We start from the raw sequence: 14,227 nt of genomic DNA on the forward strand, positions 1-14,227 counted from the left end.
TTGAATGAATCATGAGTTAAGGTACCATGATTGCTAATAACAGAATATTGACACGATTATATTCATTCAGTTTCATTTTCAATGTCCAGTGTAATTTAATAACACGATATTTGCACAGTGCCGAAAAGTGATACTGTTCCTCTGATCACTGGGATTAAAATATGAATAGTCATCATCATCATCACATTAAAAAAGGATTGATTTAGCCTCTAAAACTCCCCCTTCAAACAACAAAACACAATTAGTTTCAATTGGAGATCATTTCATTTTTGTTTTTATTAGAAACATTTACAATACATCTTGAATCTTGGAAAAATAACAAAGAACCAGAACTAACATGGCGCAGATACAATAATAATAATAAAAATGTCTCCAAAAAATGTAATTCACAAAAAAACATGTGCTATAAGAAATAAACCTGCAATATCACATGCCTTGTAGGGGCATGGCACACTGTAACAGAGTTCAAAGACTTCTTTTTTTTTTTTTTTTTTTTTCCATCCATCAAAGTTGACGGTCAGCCACAGAGAGCCACATTGGCAACCCTCTTTCACTGTTCACAGAGAAACCAGAAACTAACGCCAGGTGATGCTGGCCCAAAAACTAATGCACTACGACCACTATTAGACCGGTATGAAACACCTCTACTGTGCTGGAAAAATTGGAAACGCTACCAAAGACAGACTGTCAGACTGTATTGGCCTCTTTGGAGAAGGTTGTGAGTTTCACCAGCGAGCGCCACTTAAGTCCCCATCCTTTACATGCAGCAGAAAATGTGCCATTGTAGTGTTTTTGTCAAGTTTTTTTGTTGTTTTTTTTTATATCTGTATCAACTCTTACACAAACTAAGAACTTCAAGTTAATTCATATGAGGTGCAAACTCTTTCATCACTAACAGGTAACTGAGAATACAAAAAATCAGACTTTGATAATGGGGACTGCGATGGTCTCTTTGCCTGGCAACCAACTCATGTCAACTTTCTAGTTTCCAAAGAGACTCCAACTATGAAAATCTACAGAGGAGAAACAGCCCAAGCGTGCTGATGTTAAAAGGATAACACAGAACTTGCACTGTTTCTCCTGTCTAAGTGACCATACAACATACATGCAAACTAGTACGGTAATGAATCTGTTGTGTGTATATGTGTGCATCTAGTTACATAGATCTACTACACAGTGCGCTGTTGTCCTCTCCTAGATGCCTTCGCTCAATTTACAGACTTCACCTAATTAACACATTAGGGAAAGTCTGTCATAAAAGGCTTTCTTTAAGCTGATTATGCTCCGTCGCTATCGATCACAAACTGTCTGAGTAGTAGATGTAGAAAATGTATGAATGAAAGTGTGTACAAGTTATTTGCGGCCCCATTTGCAAGAGGGCCGCAGCTGCCTCATTCATTCCAAGCGTTGCAGTCGTAACATGTTTTATACGTTTGATAAGTAAAAGCGAGTTTAGATTACAGAGGAAATGAGTAATGTGTTTCAGTCAGTAACATGGGGTTAGTTGAAAGGGGGGGGGAAGGGTTACAGCAAGCAGCACTGCACAAAGAATGCTGATGCAGGAAAAATATATAATTGAGGCACAAAATTGATGCTCTGTGACTAAAATATCTCCAAATTCTAAAAAATATTATATTATTTTCTGTAATTATTCCATTGTGACTGCACTGATGTTGACGTAATGCATGTCTGAAGTTAAAATTTAAGCTACGGGGAACTCTTGTTCCATTTACTTCATCGACCGTGAAGTAGATGGAAAAGACGAGCATCCATAACTTTCATAAATAAAACTTCTAAACTTCTTTTCTCATTTTACTTATTAGTAGAAACTGACCTCCCTGTGTTTAGAAATATATTAACTTCTTGTAATTTTAATTAAAAAACAAAATGTCTTGAGGTTACTCATAAATATGTTGCTTCATTTTTTTTAACTTTTCATAAATAACATCCAGATACTGACTTTTTTTTTTTTCCTCTGCTTTCTATGAAATAATAACCCATGTTAGCAAAATAGATTTGAGAAACTGTAATATGTTTTTTTTTTTATTCATTTTAAGTTAACTTTCTATAAATGTATGTGGAAGAACTCAAATATAGTCTACGTTGAAAAACTCGCAAATTCTTTCCCAAAAAACAAAAACTTAAAGCTCACTTGTAAATTGACAAAACAATAAGCGTAAGGAGTGCATTAAGTTGAGTGGTCTTTTTTTTTCTTTTTACATTCAATGCATTACTTGCTCAATGTGTGATTTAGACAGGTTGGTACAATTGCTTAAGTGCATCCATTGAAAATAAGGATTTCCTATCACTCCTTAAAAGGGATTCTACATAAATGCATAAAGACCTTTTCATATCAAGAGAAGAAAAACATCAACAGTTTCTACCATTACTATAATAGTAAGCTTAATACAATATTGTAAATAATACTAACAAGAAATTAATTAAACAAATGTCACTGTGAGTCACCCCACCCCTTTGTAGCTCCACTGAATTAAAAAAGTATTTCATACTGGGTGAGTTGGACAAATGAAACTTACACCTTAGCATATTCTTAAGAATCATAATTAAACTTTATGTATCAATTAGTTAAACTACACGGTAAATATATGATTTTAAACCGATGTTCACTTTAAGGTCTTAAAGCTTTTTATACACTTCAGGTATCAGGCTGATGAATTCTTAATGCGATCTTTTTTTTTTCGGATAAATCTTAACTACTGTACTATATTTTTACTAACATGCAGTTAAACTCAAGGATACAGTCAATGGCTCCCTAAACGATATTAACTAAAACCACAGTGTTGTTTTGTTTACTTATTACTGTCACCTTGTTTACAATCGAAGGTAATCCCTTACAGTTTACTCTGAGGATCTTAAAAAAAATGAGGAATTCAGTCTGCGTTTTCACTAGCTTGTCGCTGTCAACACAATTCTTTCCCGGTCTAGTTTTTTTTTTTTTTGAAGATTACTTGGGCAGTCCCTTTTTATCTCAACTTCTCCTGATCGGTCAGGTTTTTCAAAAAAAAAAGATTAAGACCAGACTTTTTTTTTTTCCCCTCCTCAACAATCTAACCAGGACAATAGAAAACTACTCAAAGGACTATGTTAGTGCCAGGATGTGCTTTAAGCTGGTCTCTTTGGGGAGAAGTAAGTCTGTTACCGGCGCCTCTGCAGTATTAAACTAATCTTACAACACTGAAACATGATATGCCTTCACAGATAAAGATTGAGTGGCCTCTAAGACTTTTGGGTAAACAGAGTAATTCTAGCTATGAGATTATTTCTTAATAATCCTGATTCAATAAACTCTAAACCATTTTTTAATGCTAAAATAAGTTAACTCAAGTGACAAGTTAGCTCATGTCCTCTCCTTGTATTTTTGTTCTTTGGCTACGTTTGACCTTTTTCTCTCAAAAAAAATAATACAGATGAAAAGTTGGTGGAACACAAGTAATCAAAGAGAGCCATGAAATCAGAAACTTCTTATCAATATGTAAACACAACTCATCTTAAAGATATGCTATAAGTAAGACGCCTGTAAAGAATCAGAGCTCTTCACATGGACAACATGACTGCATTAAGAGAGTGACTGGTACAGTACATCATATCATGTTGTCTTACACTCTGTGTGTACATCACCAAAGCCTTCAAGACATCAGTCTATCATCAGTAAAGTCACCAGCTCCTGCTTTTTTTTTTTTTAATGAAAAACAGGAAAGACCTCGGTGCTTACGTTTTGGCTTTGTTTACACTCGAGCGTTCGCTTCTACAGCGAGATTTCCTCTAAAAATCACAGAAATTGCAGTTTCATCATTTCAGTGCTACTCAAGAGAAGGAATCCTCAAGTTTGTCTTGACCCACCCTGCCATCTGATTGATATTCAACATAAAAAAAAAAAAAAAAAGCAATCAAATGACTAAGACCCTGATGAACACAACAAGAACATTTACTTATCCTGAAACTGTTACTAATTAATTATCTCTGTTTCTACACTGGCGTGAATCCATAATGAATTGTGAGCAGATATGAGACAGAAATGGTATTATCCTAATAATCAAGGTCAATTTCTGAATAGAATATTATTTAAAGAACTGACTAAGCAGGCTCCTCTGTTTATTGTCCCAGTATAGTCCTATTATTGCTTTTTCATCCTAATATACATAGAAACTGATTTATTCATTAGGGGTTAGGTTATTACACATACAATTCATTGGAGTTTTTATTTGAGACTGGATTTATACAGTAGCGGCTTCATAAAGGATATTCATTATTACAGTTTATAGTAGTGTCTGGTTAATTTTTTTATCTATATATTTGGATGAAATACTAAGTTAATCAGTTTAAATAATATTTCTTAAATGTATGAATCTATCTAATATACTATTATAGTCAAAAGGATGATGGGACGCATATATAAAAGATTTACTCTCCCTAAAACTCAGAAACATTTTGAATTCCATATGCTAAAACATTGACAATGACACTTTGAGTCTGTAAAAATAATCAAAACCTCACTTTAAGCGGGCCTTTGTCTGGATGTCCGTAACTGATACACATACTGTATTTACATAGATGCTCAGAGTGCTTTCCCCATAAAGTACAATACTCATTAACTTATACAGCGTCTAAACAGGGAGAATCTCCAATAAGCCCTCTCTACATTAAACCAGTGCAAAACTCAAATCAAGTCATCAGCATTGACTAAATGGACGAGAGGTCTCCCAAATCACCACTAGTACTAGTATTAAGAATAACAAGAACCACCATAATACAAAAAAATGATAGGGAATCCTTATGTGCATGTCTTTTCAGATTCTATGAAATATATTTCACCATCAGTGGTCGGTTTGGTATTATTCAAATGCGCATGTTTTTGTAATAAGGTGCTTTACTCTACATTTTAAGTTAAGTGTTTGATGAGCCTAATTTCCTGAATCCCTCTACTCCCCACCCGAGCAATTTGATTCACATTCTTTACTCCAAAAATAAGTTCTTTAAAAAGTTGTTGTAAGGGGGCGGTACTATCAAAGGCCAAAGTTGCTACCTTGTATGCCAAGAGTAATGGCAGTTATGTTAATAAAAAATATTAAGGCAGTAAATTAAAACAACAAAAATACTAAGTTCAAAGAGCAGTGTTTAAAAACTGCCTTGAATTTCACGTTGAAAGCTTAGGCCAAACCACTGTGCAATTTCTCCATCCATAAAATGATAACTATTCTTCTACATCTGATAGAATTTAGGGTACTTTTTTTTGCGAGTACAGTGCTTTCCTCGCAGTCCACGTGTAATGTGAGTGGTCTGCTTTTGTACGTGTTATTTTTTTTTTGTGTGGTTTTTTTTTTTTTAAAAAGGAGGAGCTTTTGTGTCCTTGAAGACACAATTTGTAATCAGTCAATTGTTTTTCCGAGACAGAAGCTGAGTTTAATTGTTCTCCAATACAACACAAGAGAGGCCTGCTGAATCACTGGTGTTCCCTGTCATCTCTACTGGCCCACATGTGACAACGACTCAAAACTTGCGGCAAGCCTTGAATGATCAGTAAGATTGGTAGATTTTTTTTTTTTTTTTTTTTTTAGAAGCATGCTTCTTTCTTTCTACAGCCAAAATGAATCCCCCCCTATCATTCAACAGCTTTAATCCCTACCCCATCCGCTCTCCTCTAGCCCTCTGAAATCCCCAGGCTGGGGCTAAGGCAGACGCAGAGGGTGTGTAATTTGATTCAGCATGAGTGCTGGTTAAATGGGGCGTTTCCTCTGCTTTCCTGTCAATTACAATTGTCTGATTTCATTCTGGAAGCTCAAAGCAAGGGGGTGGAGGGGGGGCTGCCATTTGCTGAAGCCCGGGTGTCCATAGTGAAGGGGCAGCTGCAGGATGTCCCATACAGTAGTGAGCTGACATGGGGGGTGGGGGGTGGGGGGAGTCGGGAGGTAAAGAGGGGCGGGAGCTTTGTAGAAACTTCGATCTGCGCTGCCGCTGTCACACAAACAGAACCCCCGTCCAAATATCAGGGCGGTGCAGTTGGGGAGTGGAGGAGGAGGAGGGGGGGTGGGGTGGGGTGGGGGGGGGGGGTTAACGCTGCACCTCATGTGATAAGATCACACAATCTTTCTTTGTATGTAAACGTGCTCGTTTTTTCATTATCTGGAAAGGGTATACGGCAAATTGTGTGGCATAACGTTGAAAATAGGTAACTAGTGCATCTCCTGATAACTGTAGATAATTTATTTAGCTCCTAAGCCTCCCCTCATTTCACAGGCGCTGCCAAATTCGGCTAGTGTCTTTCAAATTTTGCGTGTGTGTGTGTGTGTGTGTGTGTATGTGTGTTTTGGGACAAAAGAGGCCCCCTCTCCCCAGTAGGGATAGCTCAGAGCAGTAGAAAAAGGAGAGGAAAGGGGGGGGAGGAAAGGGCAAGAGGGAGTGGAAGGAGGGGGTTCTGTTCGCCCAGCTGCATCCAGACCATCCAGCCCCCTCTGTGCTTGTAACAGTGGGGCGGGGCAGTAAGGGGCTCGCCGCAGGACCCTGTCTTTACCCCTCACACGGCTCCAGAGTCCCCCACACGGTCCGCACCTGGACCAACCCATTTGCCTAATTATCAATGAGTATATCCAGGCCGTGTCCGAGCACTCCGCAGCCCACGCCGCTACCGGGCCCAGACAATACGCCCCTCTCAGAGAGGCCTTCGAAAGCAAACGATCGAACTGTAAGCAGGGGGAGACATAAAAGCCACTCCCAAAGAAAAGAGAGAGAAAGAAAGGGGGCTAGGCGAGACCTCCAACTTGGGGTCACAGCCACAGTGTACCATGAAACACCTGCTCCTGTACAGCTTTGCTAATTACAGAGAAGACAGCAGGCCCCTCGGAGCTCAAAACAGAACGCTGTTAGTATTGGAGACGTGAGTTAGGATGACTGATTTTTGGGACTCTGTATTTTACAGTGTCAACTATTTTAATTGTTCGTCTGCTGCTGATTCAGGAAACGTTTTTTTACAGTTTTACTCGGCTTCTGTCCACAACGCTAATTCTCCTCCTTATTTACAGTGCACACCTCAGAGAAATGCTTGTCGACCGAAGCTCTTGTTTTGTCCTATATCGTTCAGCGACTGTGGCCAAACGACCACACAAGACAATAAAGCGCGGTTAAGGTGGCTTTGAAACAAGTCCATCGGGGAGACAGATATCGAGAACTAGCCAACTGGATGCATTCCAAGGCTTTCGGCCTCACAAATTAAATCAGTGCTTTAAGCCAACCGAGGAACCACATGCTTTTCAAGTGCCACGAGGAGCAAGCATTACTGAATCTTTTCAACAAACTGCAGTGACCAAGGTGTAATCAATGGCTACTGGAAAGAAAATGTACTTTATACAACTTTAATCTAGCTCTGTGAATAACGGTACCAATACGATTTTAACCAATTACTATAAATAAATGATGTAATGTCCTTTTTAGCATTAATGTGGTTTATAAGAATATAAGGTATAAGAGTGAAACGAGTGGCTGTTTTTTGTGTTTTCTTGTATAGATTACAAGGGTTTGACTGGAACCAATCTATCCACATTTTCTCTTTGCTAAAAATTAATATCTGTTTTGGACCAATTATATCAAACTACAATCACAGTAAAACTGAAATGTCTTAATTCACCTTCAAAATCAGCTCCCAAATTTTCTAGGTATGATTGACAATCCTATTTTAGACCCAAGATGATTGTATGGTGCGGTGCAATGAAATTTTTTATTTGATCCTTCTAATAACATTGACTTTCTAGGTTAGTCAGGTGCAGATTGGGTACCTCAACAATCATCTTCTTCCTTCCATATAAACCCACTTCATGGTAAAATAAAAAATTTGAATAATAAAATGTTCACATTACCGTCTACCTCTGCCTACACTGTGATTCATGAATGAAAAACAGCAGCAGTCAAAAAACTGAAAATGCAAGGTACTATACTTCTCTTATAAACAAAACTTTTATAAAATATATATGCATATATATATAAAAGAAAAACTTAAAAATATTTCTTATACTTTTTAGTAAAGCAAGCAGTGCCTTCTAAAATATCTGCTTGATTGTTTTTAAATTTTCTGAAAAACAAAAAAGTACTTGTGTATTATAATAATAATCATAATAACAGTAAATAATTATTGAACAAACACTGACAAAACTAATGATAAAAACTGATGTGGTTCCTTAAGAGAATATTCGGATGGCCTGTGTGACCTGGGTGTGGCACACTGGGCACTCCGGGTGGTTGAGCTCACAGATTCGGATGGCACACTCCATGCAGAAGAGGTTATGGCCACAGGGCACCAAGGCAGCCGTAACTTTGCTCTCAAAGCAGGTCATGCAGTCCCGCACAGTGGCCGGTGGCGAGTCCGGCACTGGCAGACGGCCTGGGAACCCCTCACCGGCCGAGGTGGGCTCACTGTGGGCGCGGCGGGCCTGGGCATGAGGTGAGCCGGCTACGGGCACAATGCTGGTGACTGAAGAGTTGTTGGTGCTTCCACCTCCGCAGGGTTCAGGTAAGCCTGGGGAGAGTCTGGTCAGAGGGAGTGGGAGGCCTCCAAAGCTCTTGGAACGCTGCTGGGCGTAGAAGGCCACCTGTTTGGGGTAGTCAGGATCACCCCAGCTCTGGGTACCCTCAGATCCAAAATAAGAGCAAGGCTTCTCTCCGGAGCTGGAGAAGTTGCCCTTGTTGTAGATTCCCCCTCCCTCGTTTCCTCCTCCCCCTCCAACCATGGCATCTGAGAAGTTCTGGCGGTAGCTGCTGGTGAGGGGCTTGCGTTGGCCCCCCTGCAGCCCCCACACCTGCTGTAGCCGGCTCTCCAGACCACCGCTGCTGCCTGCTGGGCTGCTTCCACCATTCGGCCCCAGACAGTCATTCTCATTATTGTGGTCATGCAGGCCTCCTGTTCGGAAGGCGATGTGTGCTTCGATCTCCTCGCGGGCCCGCTCGGCGTTGCTCGGTGACCCTGTGATTTCAAAGACAGGGTCGCGGTCTCGACTGGGAGTGACAATGTAGGTACAGGTTTGCTGCTGGATGCGTTTGATGGTAGAGCCTTTAGGCCCCACTACCAGCCCCACAACACGGTATGGCACTCTCACCTGAATGGTGGTCTGACCTGGCAAAGGTGTTGGCGGGGAGCCGCTAAAGGACACTCCCAGCTTGTTGCGGGATGCCCGGAGCATGGAGAAGTGCTCAGCAGCAGAGATGATTTCACGGCGGGCCAGTGCAACATCCTCCTTCCGGCCAGTGATTAAGAACACTGGCTCCTCTCCTCTAACAGGGGTTTTGATGTAGGTGTTGGTCTTGGCCCGCAGGGCTTTGATCTTGCAACCTGCAGAAAGACACCAACATGCATTTTAAAATAAGTCAGTATGATACATAACATGTCAATTTTGCGGTTCACAGATTAAAAAAGTTAAAAAGGTTACAAGTGAGAGCACACTTTATCAACCTAAGCTGTTAGAAATCTACAACTCTCCTCTATTCAGTGTAAATTTAGATTTATTCACTGTTTATGATCATTTTAACTCGCAGGTTTTTGCTTGTAAAAGGATACACAGAAGTATTACCATGATTTATGATGTTCCAAGCACTTAAGCATTAGCGTACTTATTTATTAGCTCTAAATTAGATACACAACTGACTAAGAGACACATGGATCATGCAGAGGTATTGGCCAGAGCAGATATGAGTGCTGTGGAGGGCTGAGGATCTACAGTAGATGCTATACATTTGCAGTACGATGGTGAGCAATCACTACGTGACCTCTCCTTGAACTTACGAGACAATACAGACATACCACATATGCTTCGTTTTTCAGCCATTTATTGCTCTACGTCTGCCCTGTTTTTGATCAGTGTGTAATAGTTTACTCTATTAAGTGCTTTTAAGGCAGAGTCTTAATGTGAGAGAGTGCAGGTTAATGTTATTTCATGACAAATTACCTGACATTGTAATGGGACAGAACAGGATATACACTAAATCAGTAATTATTTAGGAGGATTGCCAGGTGCATTTGAGGCCAAAGGGAACGTGGTAAGAAAAGGCAGCAATTCTGTTTATTTTACACCCATGGAGGCCATTAAACAGGTCAGTTTTCATTCAGATATTCAGCCAGTGTCCTCATTATCACTTTCACTTTTGATATCGACTGGTCCAACATGCCTTTCTTGTCTTGGCCATGCCTTGAAGAGGCCAGTGCGTCTCTTTGGACAAGCTAGAATCATCAGGCGTTTATTCAGTGAACAAATCTGAGCTCATCTTACCAGTCTCCAGCTGCTTCAGATCACACAGCACACTATTGCATTACCTATCTAAAAATCAAAGCAGCAGGTATCATAGGGGTTTAAAGACACTTTAAGTTGAAGACGAATGTCTCCCTAATGCTACAAAATAGGCCCACTTAGTTCAGGAACACTTACTCCTCAGGAACCAGTGGCACGGACAGAGGGATAGTGATGCTCTGAAGGTTTAGTATTGCTCATGCTCTAAATCTGAAAATACCCTTTGTGGCCATTGCCTGGTATTAGGCTAATAAACCGATCCATGCCACAAAGGATCACAGAGCAATTGACAAATTCCTAGTCTCGAACTACGTTCAACCTTTTAATCAGTCCAAATTAATGTCTCAATTAAAGAATTATCTGTAAACAAAATAGGCAAAGATTAATTAATCGCAACCAGAAATTAAGGTCACTGGAGGCAAATTTATTTTCAACTGTTAAAACTGTGGTGTAAGAGGTGCCTGTGATTCAAAACAAAGCCACCCTTGATGTGAAGAGCACCAGAGGAAGGTGCAAGAGCATCCTCGGGAATCAACGCCTGTGACTCCTGACAGAAGAAAACAATCATATCTATCTCTTCTTCATCATCATAACAGGATGCTCTGTTTTTGCCGGATTCACCAGGCGGGCTGTGATGCACGGTCCTGAGAAGAAGGGGGTGTGTATGTAGTGCCAGCTAACGAAGGGCCTGAATCAAAAGCAGCTCATCTCAAATCCCCCCAAATCAGCACTTCTTCTCGGTCAAGGCAAAAGGGCCCTCTTGCTGCACTTGTGCTCACTGGATCCACCCTTTGGCTGTCTTCGGTTACCCCATTAAAATTCAAAACTTACACTTCAGAGTAAAAAACAGGAGCCGCAATGGGAGACAAGGGGCACTTAGCAGCAGAGACTAAATCCACATTACCGCAGCAGTGGAGCAAGGAGGGAAAGTAAAAGAAGACGTCTCAACTCCTCTGAACCCCCCTGTGACATTATTCGAGACCTGTTTGTTTTTGTTTAGTAAGATAAGTTAGGATTTGCTGTTGGTACCTCACCCACCCTGCACTCCTGCACTTCCCTCTCAGTCCATCCCCCCTATTTCTCCCTCTCCTGACTCAGACAACCATGTGGTATTGAGAGTGTGCAGTGAAGTGGGGCTCATGAGGAGCCCCTTGTGTTGAGCTCCAAGGCGTGACTCCCATTCAGCTTTTGGATGCTATACTGCCCATCCTTGTTTTTTTTTTGTTTTTTTTTTTCCTGCCCCTCTCACCCATGGGTTCATCACAACAGTTAACAATGGGTGCAGCCACATAAACACCATCACCAAGCAGAGAAGAGAGAAGGACAACAACTTCGGTTGAAGCTCTTTTGCAGCTCCGTTGAACATAAATATGGAAATTGGACAAAGTGAAAAATCACCTCACAGCAGCTTTGTTGCAAATAAGCACAAACAAACTGAATATTGTGTTTTTAAGAAAAGGATCCCCACCTCCTGGTGCAACTTCTCGCTGAGTCACCCTTTAAGACCATCCCGTGTGCAAAGCAGCAACACTGTCTTAATGCGCCCCTCCCCTTACACCCCACCCCCCCACCCCCCCACTTTCACACCTTTGTTTGACAGCTGCTGTCATTCAACTTCAGGTCTTTGTTAAATTAAAAAAAAAAACTCCAACTGTAAGAAATAAGGACAGAATCTATAATGTGTCTGGAATTGAACTTTCCAACTCCCTCGTTTACAAAAAAAAAAAAAAAAAAAACAACAAGGGGACCACGCTCCCTCGCTCTATTGTCCAATTGTGTCACTGGGGCAGTGCGCAACATAAACAACGAGCTGAATAAATTTGGGAAGAAGCTAAACATCTACCACCATTAAGCCCAAATGTCTAAATCTGCTTATTTTTCTTAGTGAGGAATTCAAAGTGAAAGACATTCCTCTCTCCACCAGCTGCACGTTGCCTTTTTGAACAGTCTGGCGCGTCTCAGACGACAAAGGAAGCAAGTGCTCTCCCTGCTCCAGTGTGTGTCTGTGCGCTGACATTGATGGCGTGGATGTAGAATAATTCGCCCAGGAGGGAACGGGGCTCTCTCTCTCTCTCTCTCTCTCTCCCTCTCCCTCTCTCTCTCTCTCTCTCTCTCATGCCTCTGTGCAAATTCACTCAAAAGCAAAATAAACACAAAGCGGCGAACGAGTTGTTTCAATGTATCGGTGTAACGATGAGTGCACGAGAACTTGCAACATTGTAGCAGAAAAAGTGGGAGGCTGATGTCTCGGGGGAGTACAAAAAAAACACGCGAGCACACACACACCACTCCCTTTTCTTTGTCAAATAACACCAGGTAACAGTTAGAGAACAAAAAACAAAGCACACAGGAAACCACGGCGGGGATAATGCAGCACTGTTAGTGGGATAAAAGCATAAGTTTGGAGGGAAATAATTTGCAAGCCAGCGGTTTACCTTGTCTCCCCACTATTTCGGCCACATGTTCAGAGCTGGGCACTGGGACGCATTCTGTTATGTTGCAGCCTCGTCCTTTGGTCTCACTTGAGGAGCTCTCATACAGGGCGCACAACTTGCTTTTCCCTTGCAGAATCGCCGTGTCCCCGCCACCTCCGATGCTATTCGTGTGGTTGTGGTGGTTGTTGTTATTGTTACTCCGGTCCTGTACTCCTGTTGTTGGGGCTCCGCCGCCGTCCTCGCCTTCCCCGAGCCCCAGCAGAGATAACTGGCCCAGCGCGACCCTGAGGGCACGGGAGTCGTCTTCCTCCTCATCGGGCGGCACAAGGAGACCTTCGCTTCCGAAGCCGGAGCCGGCCAGATCCCCGCCGTAGCCCCCATTTTTCTCCATGATCCCTGCTAGAACCAGCAGGCTAGGCATGGCTAACAAAAGAGTGTGTGAGACAAAGACAGGGAAAGAGACTGGAGAAACAGCACCCGTGCCGCCTCCTCCTCGCCCCCTCCTCCTTCCAATTCCCCCCTTTGCGCTAGTCCCTCCCATAGACCGGCCCCCTCTCTCTCTATCCGCCAGACTTTCAGTACAGTAGTCTCTCCCCGAGCTCTGGGCAAACGGGACACAAGGCCGTCTGCACGATAGATGGGGCTGGGCGATGTGTTGCTCCACCCAGTCTGGTTTACACAGCTCCCCTCCTCGCCGAGACAAAACGAGCCGCCCTCCCGTTGTACCATTCCGTCTCAGGTTCCCAAGCCTGTGGCATCTCACATCGAGCTACCTCCCGTCACCTATAGAAAAGAAGAAAAAATGCCTCACCGTTCACCTCCTGCACCGCGCTCGTATCCGTTAACGCAGTCTCGCTCGCAGCTCTAGAGCTGCAGCGTAGCCTGAAAACCGCATTTCGGCGACTTATGTAAGAATGGCCATCCAGGATGTAAACAGTTGTGTATCAAAAGGTGCAAGTGCAGTGCGCACATGGTCATCTAGTGGTGCTGCTGAAAAGATGATGTCAACTTTATCTTTAGTAGAAAAACCGAGCAGCTCCCGTGTATTTTGAGAGCAATGTGGACTATCTGACATGAATTTTGAGAGTAAAGGAGTTTGTGACATTTTTGGGGGGGTCCGCCCACCTCTATGTAGCCGTGCTTTGCGGCAGGTCACCGCGTTGTTGTCTCCGGCGCCGTTGCGCATGAGGATGTTATGTATAGGAGGGAGAGAGGGTGTCTGGGGTGGGGGGGGGGGGGGGGGGGGGAGGTGGGGGCTGTAGCCTATACGAGGAGGAGAAGAGAAAGGGAGTTGTCAGACAGGCGTTGCAGACCCTATGCAGCGGGTGAACCATCAGAAAAGCCCTTGCACATTTCCCGTTAAAAAAAAAAAGAAGAAGAAGGGTGCAGCAGCCCCGGTGAACAAAGAACCGCGCCGTTCGTTTCGCGTACAGACTCCCCAAGATGTCCTCGACAGAAGCCACGCCTGACAGCATGGTTGTAGTATAACACAAAGACTCAAACTGC

General features: G+C 42.5%; 1 protein-coding gene across 1 annotated transcript; it reads right to left on the reverse strand.

Moving 5' to 3' along the window:
• Positions 1-245: 245 nt before the first annotated feature.
• Positions 246-13,843, reverse strand: mex3a (mex-3 RNA binding family member A). Its single transcript, XM_067600738.1, has 2 exons — positions 12,722-13,843; positions 246-9,334 (listed from the first exon to the last, which is right to left on the reverse strand). Exons 1-2 carry the CDS (start codon positions 13,260-13,262, stop codon positions 8,187-8,189), a joined length of 1,689 nt encoding a protein of 562 aa, XP_067456839.1. The 5' UTR covers positions 13,263-13,843; the 3' UTR covers positions 246-8,186.
• Between the last annotated feature and the right edge of the window lie 384 nt (positions 13,844-14,227).

This window comes from Thunnus thynnus, chromosome 10, assembly GCF_963924715.1.
Source record: "Thunnus thynnus chromosome 10, fThuThy2.1, whole genome shotgun sequence".
NCBI classification, from domain to species: Eukaryota; Metazoa; Chordata; class Actinopteri; order Scombriformes; family Scombridae; genus Thunnus; species Thunnus thynnus.

Bases quoted from the DNA above. Each gene is read 5' to 3' on its own strand.
- mex3a (XM_067600738.1), bottom strand. From the start codon at position 13,262: ATGGGAGGGACTAGCGCAAAGGGGGGAATTGGAAGGAGGAGGGGGCGA. The intron at 9,335-12,721 runs GTAAACCGCTGG...GTCTTTCTGCAG, and splicing joins CGAAATAGTGGGGAGACAAG to GTTGCAAGATCAAAGCCCTG.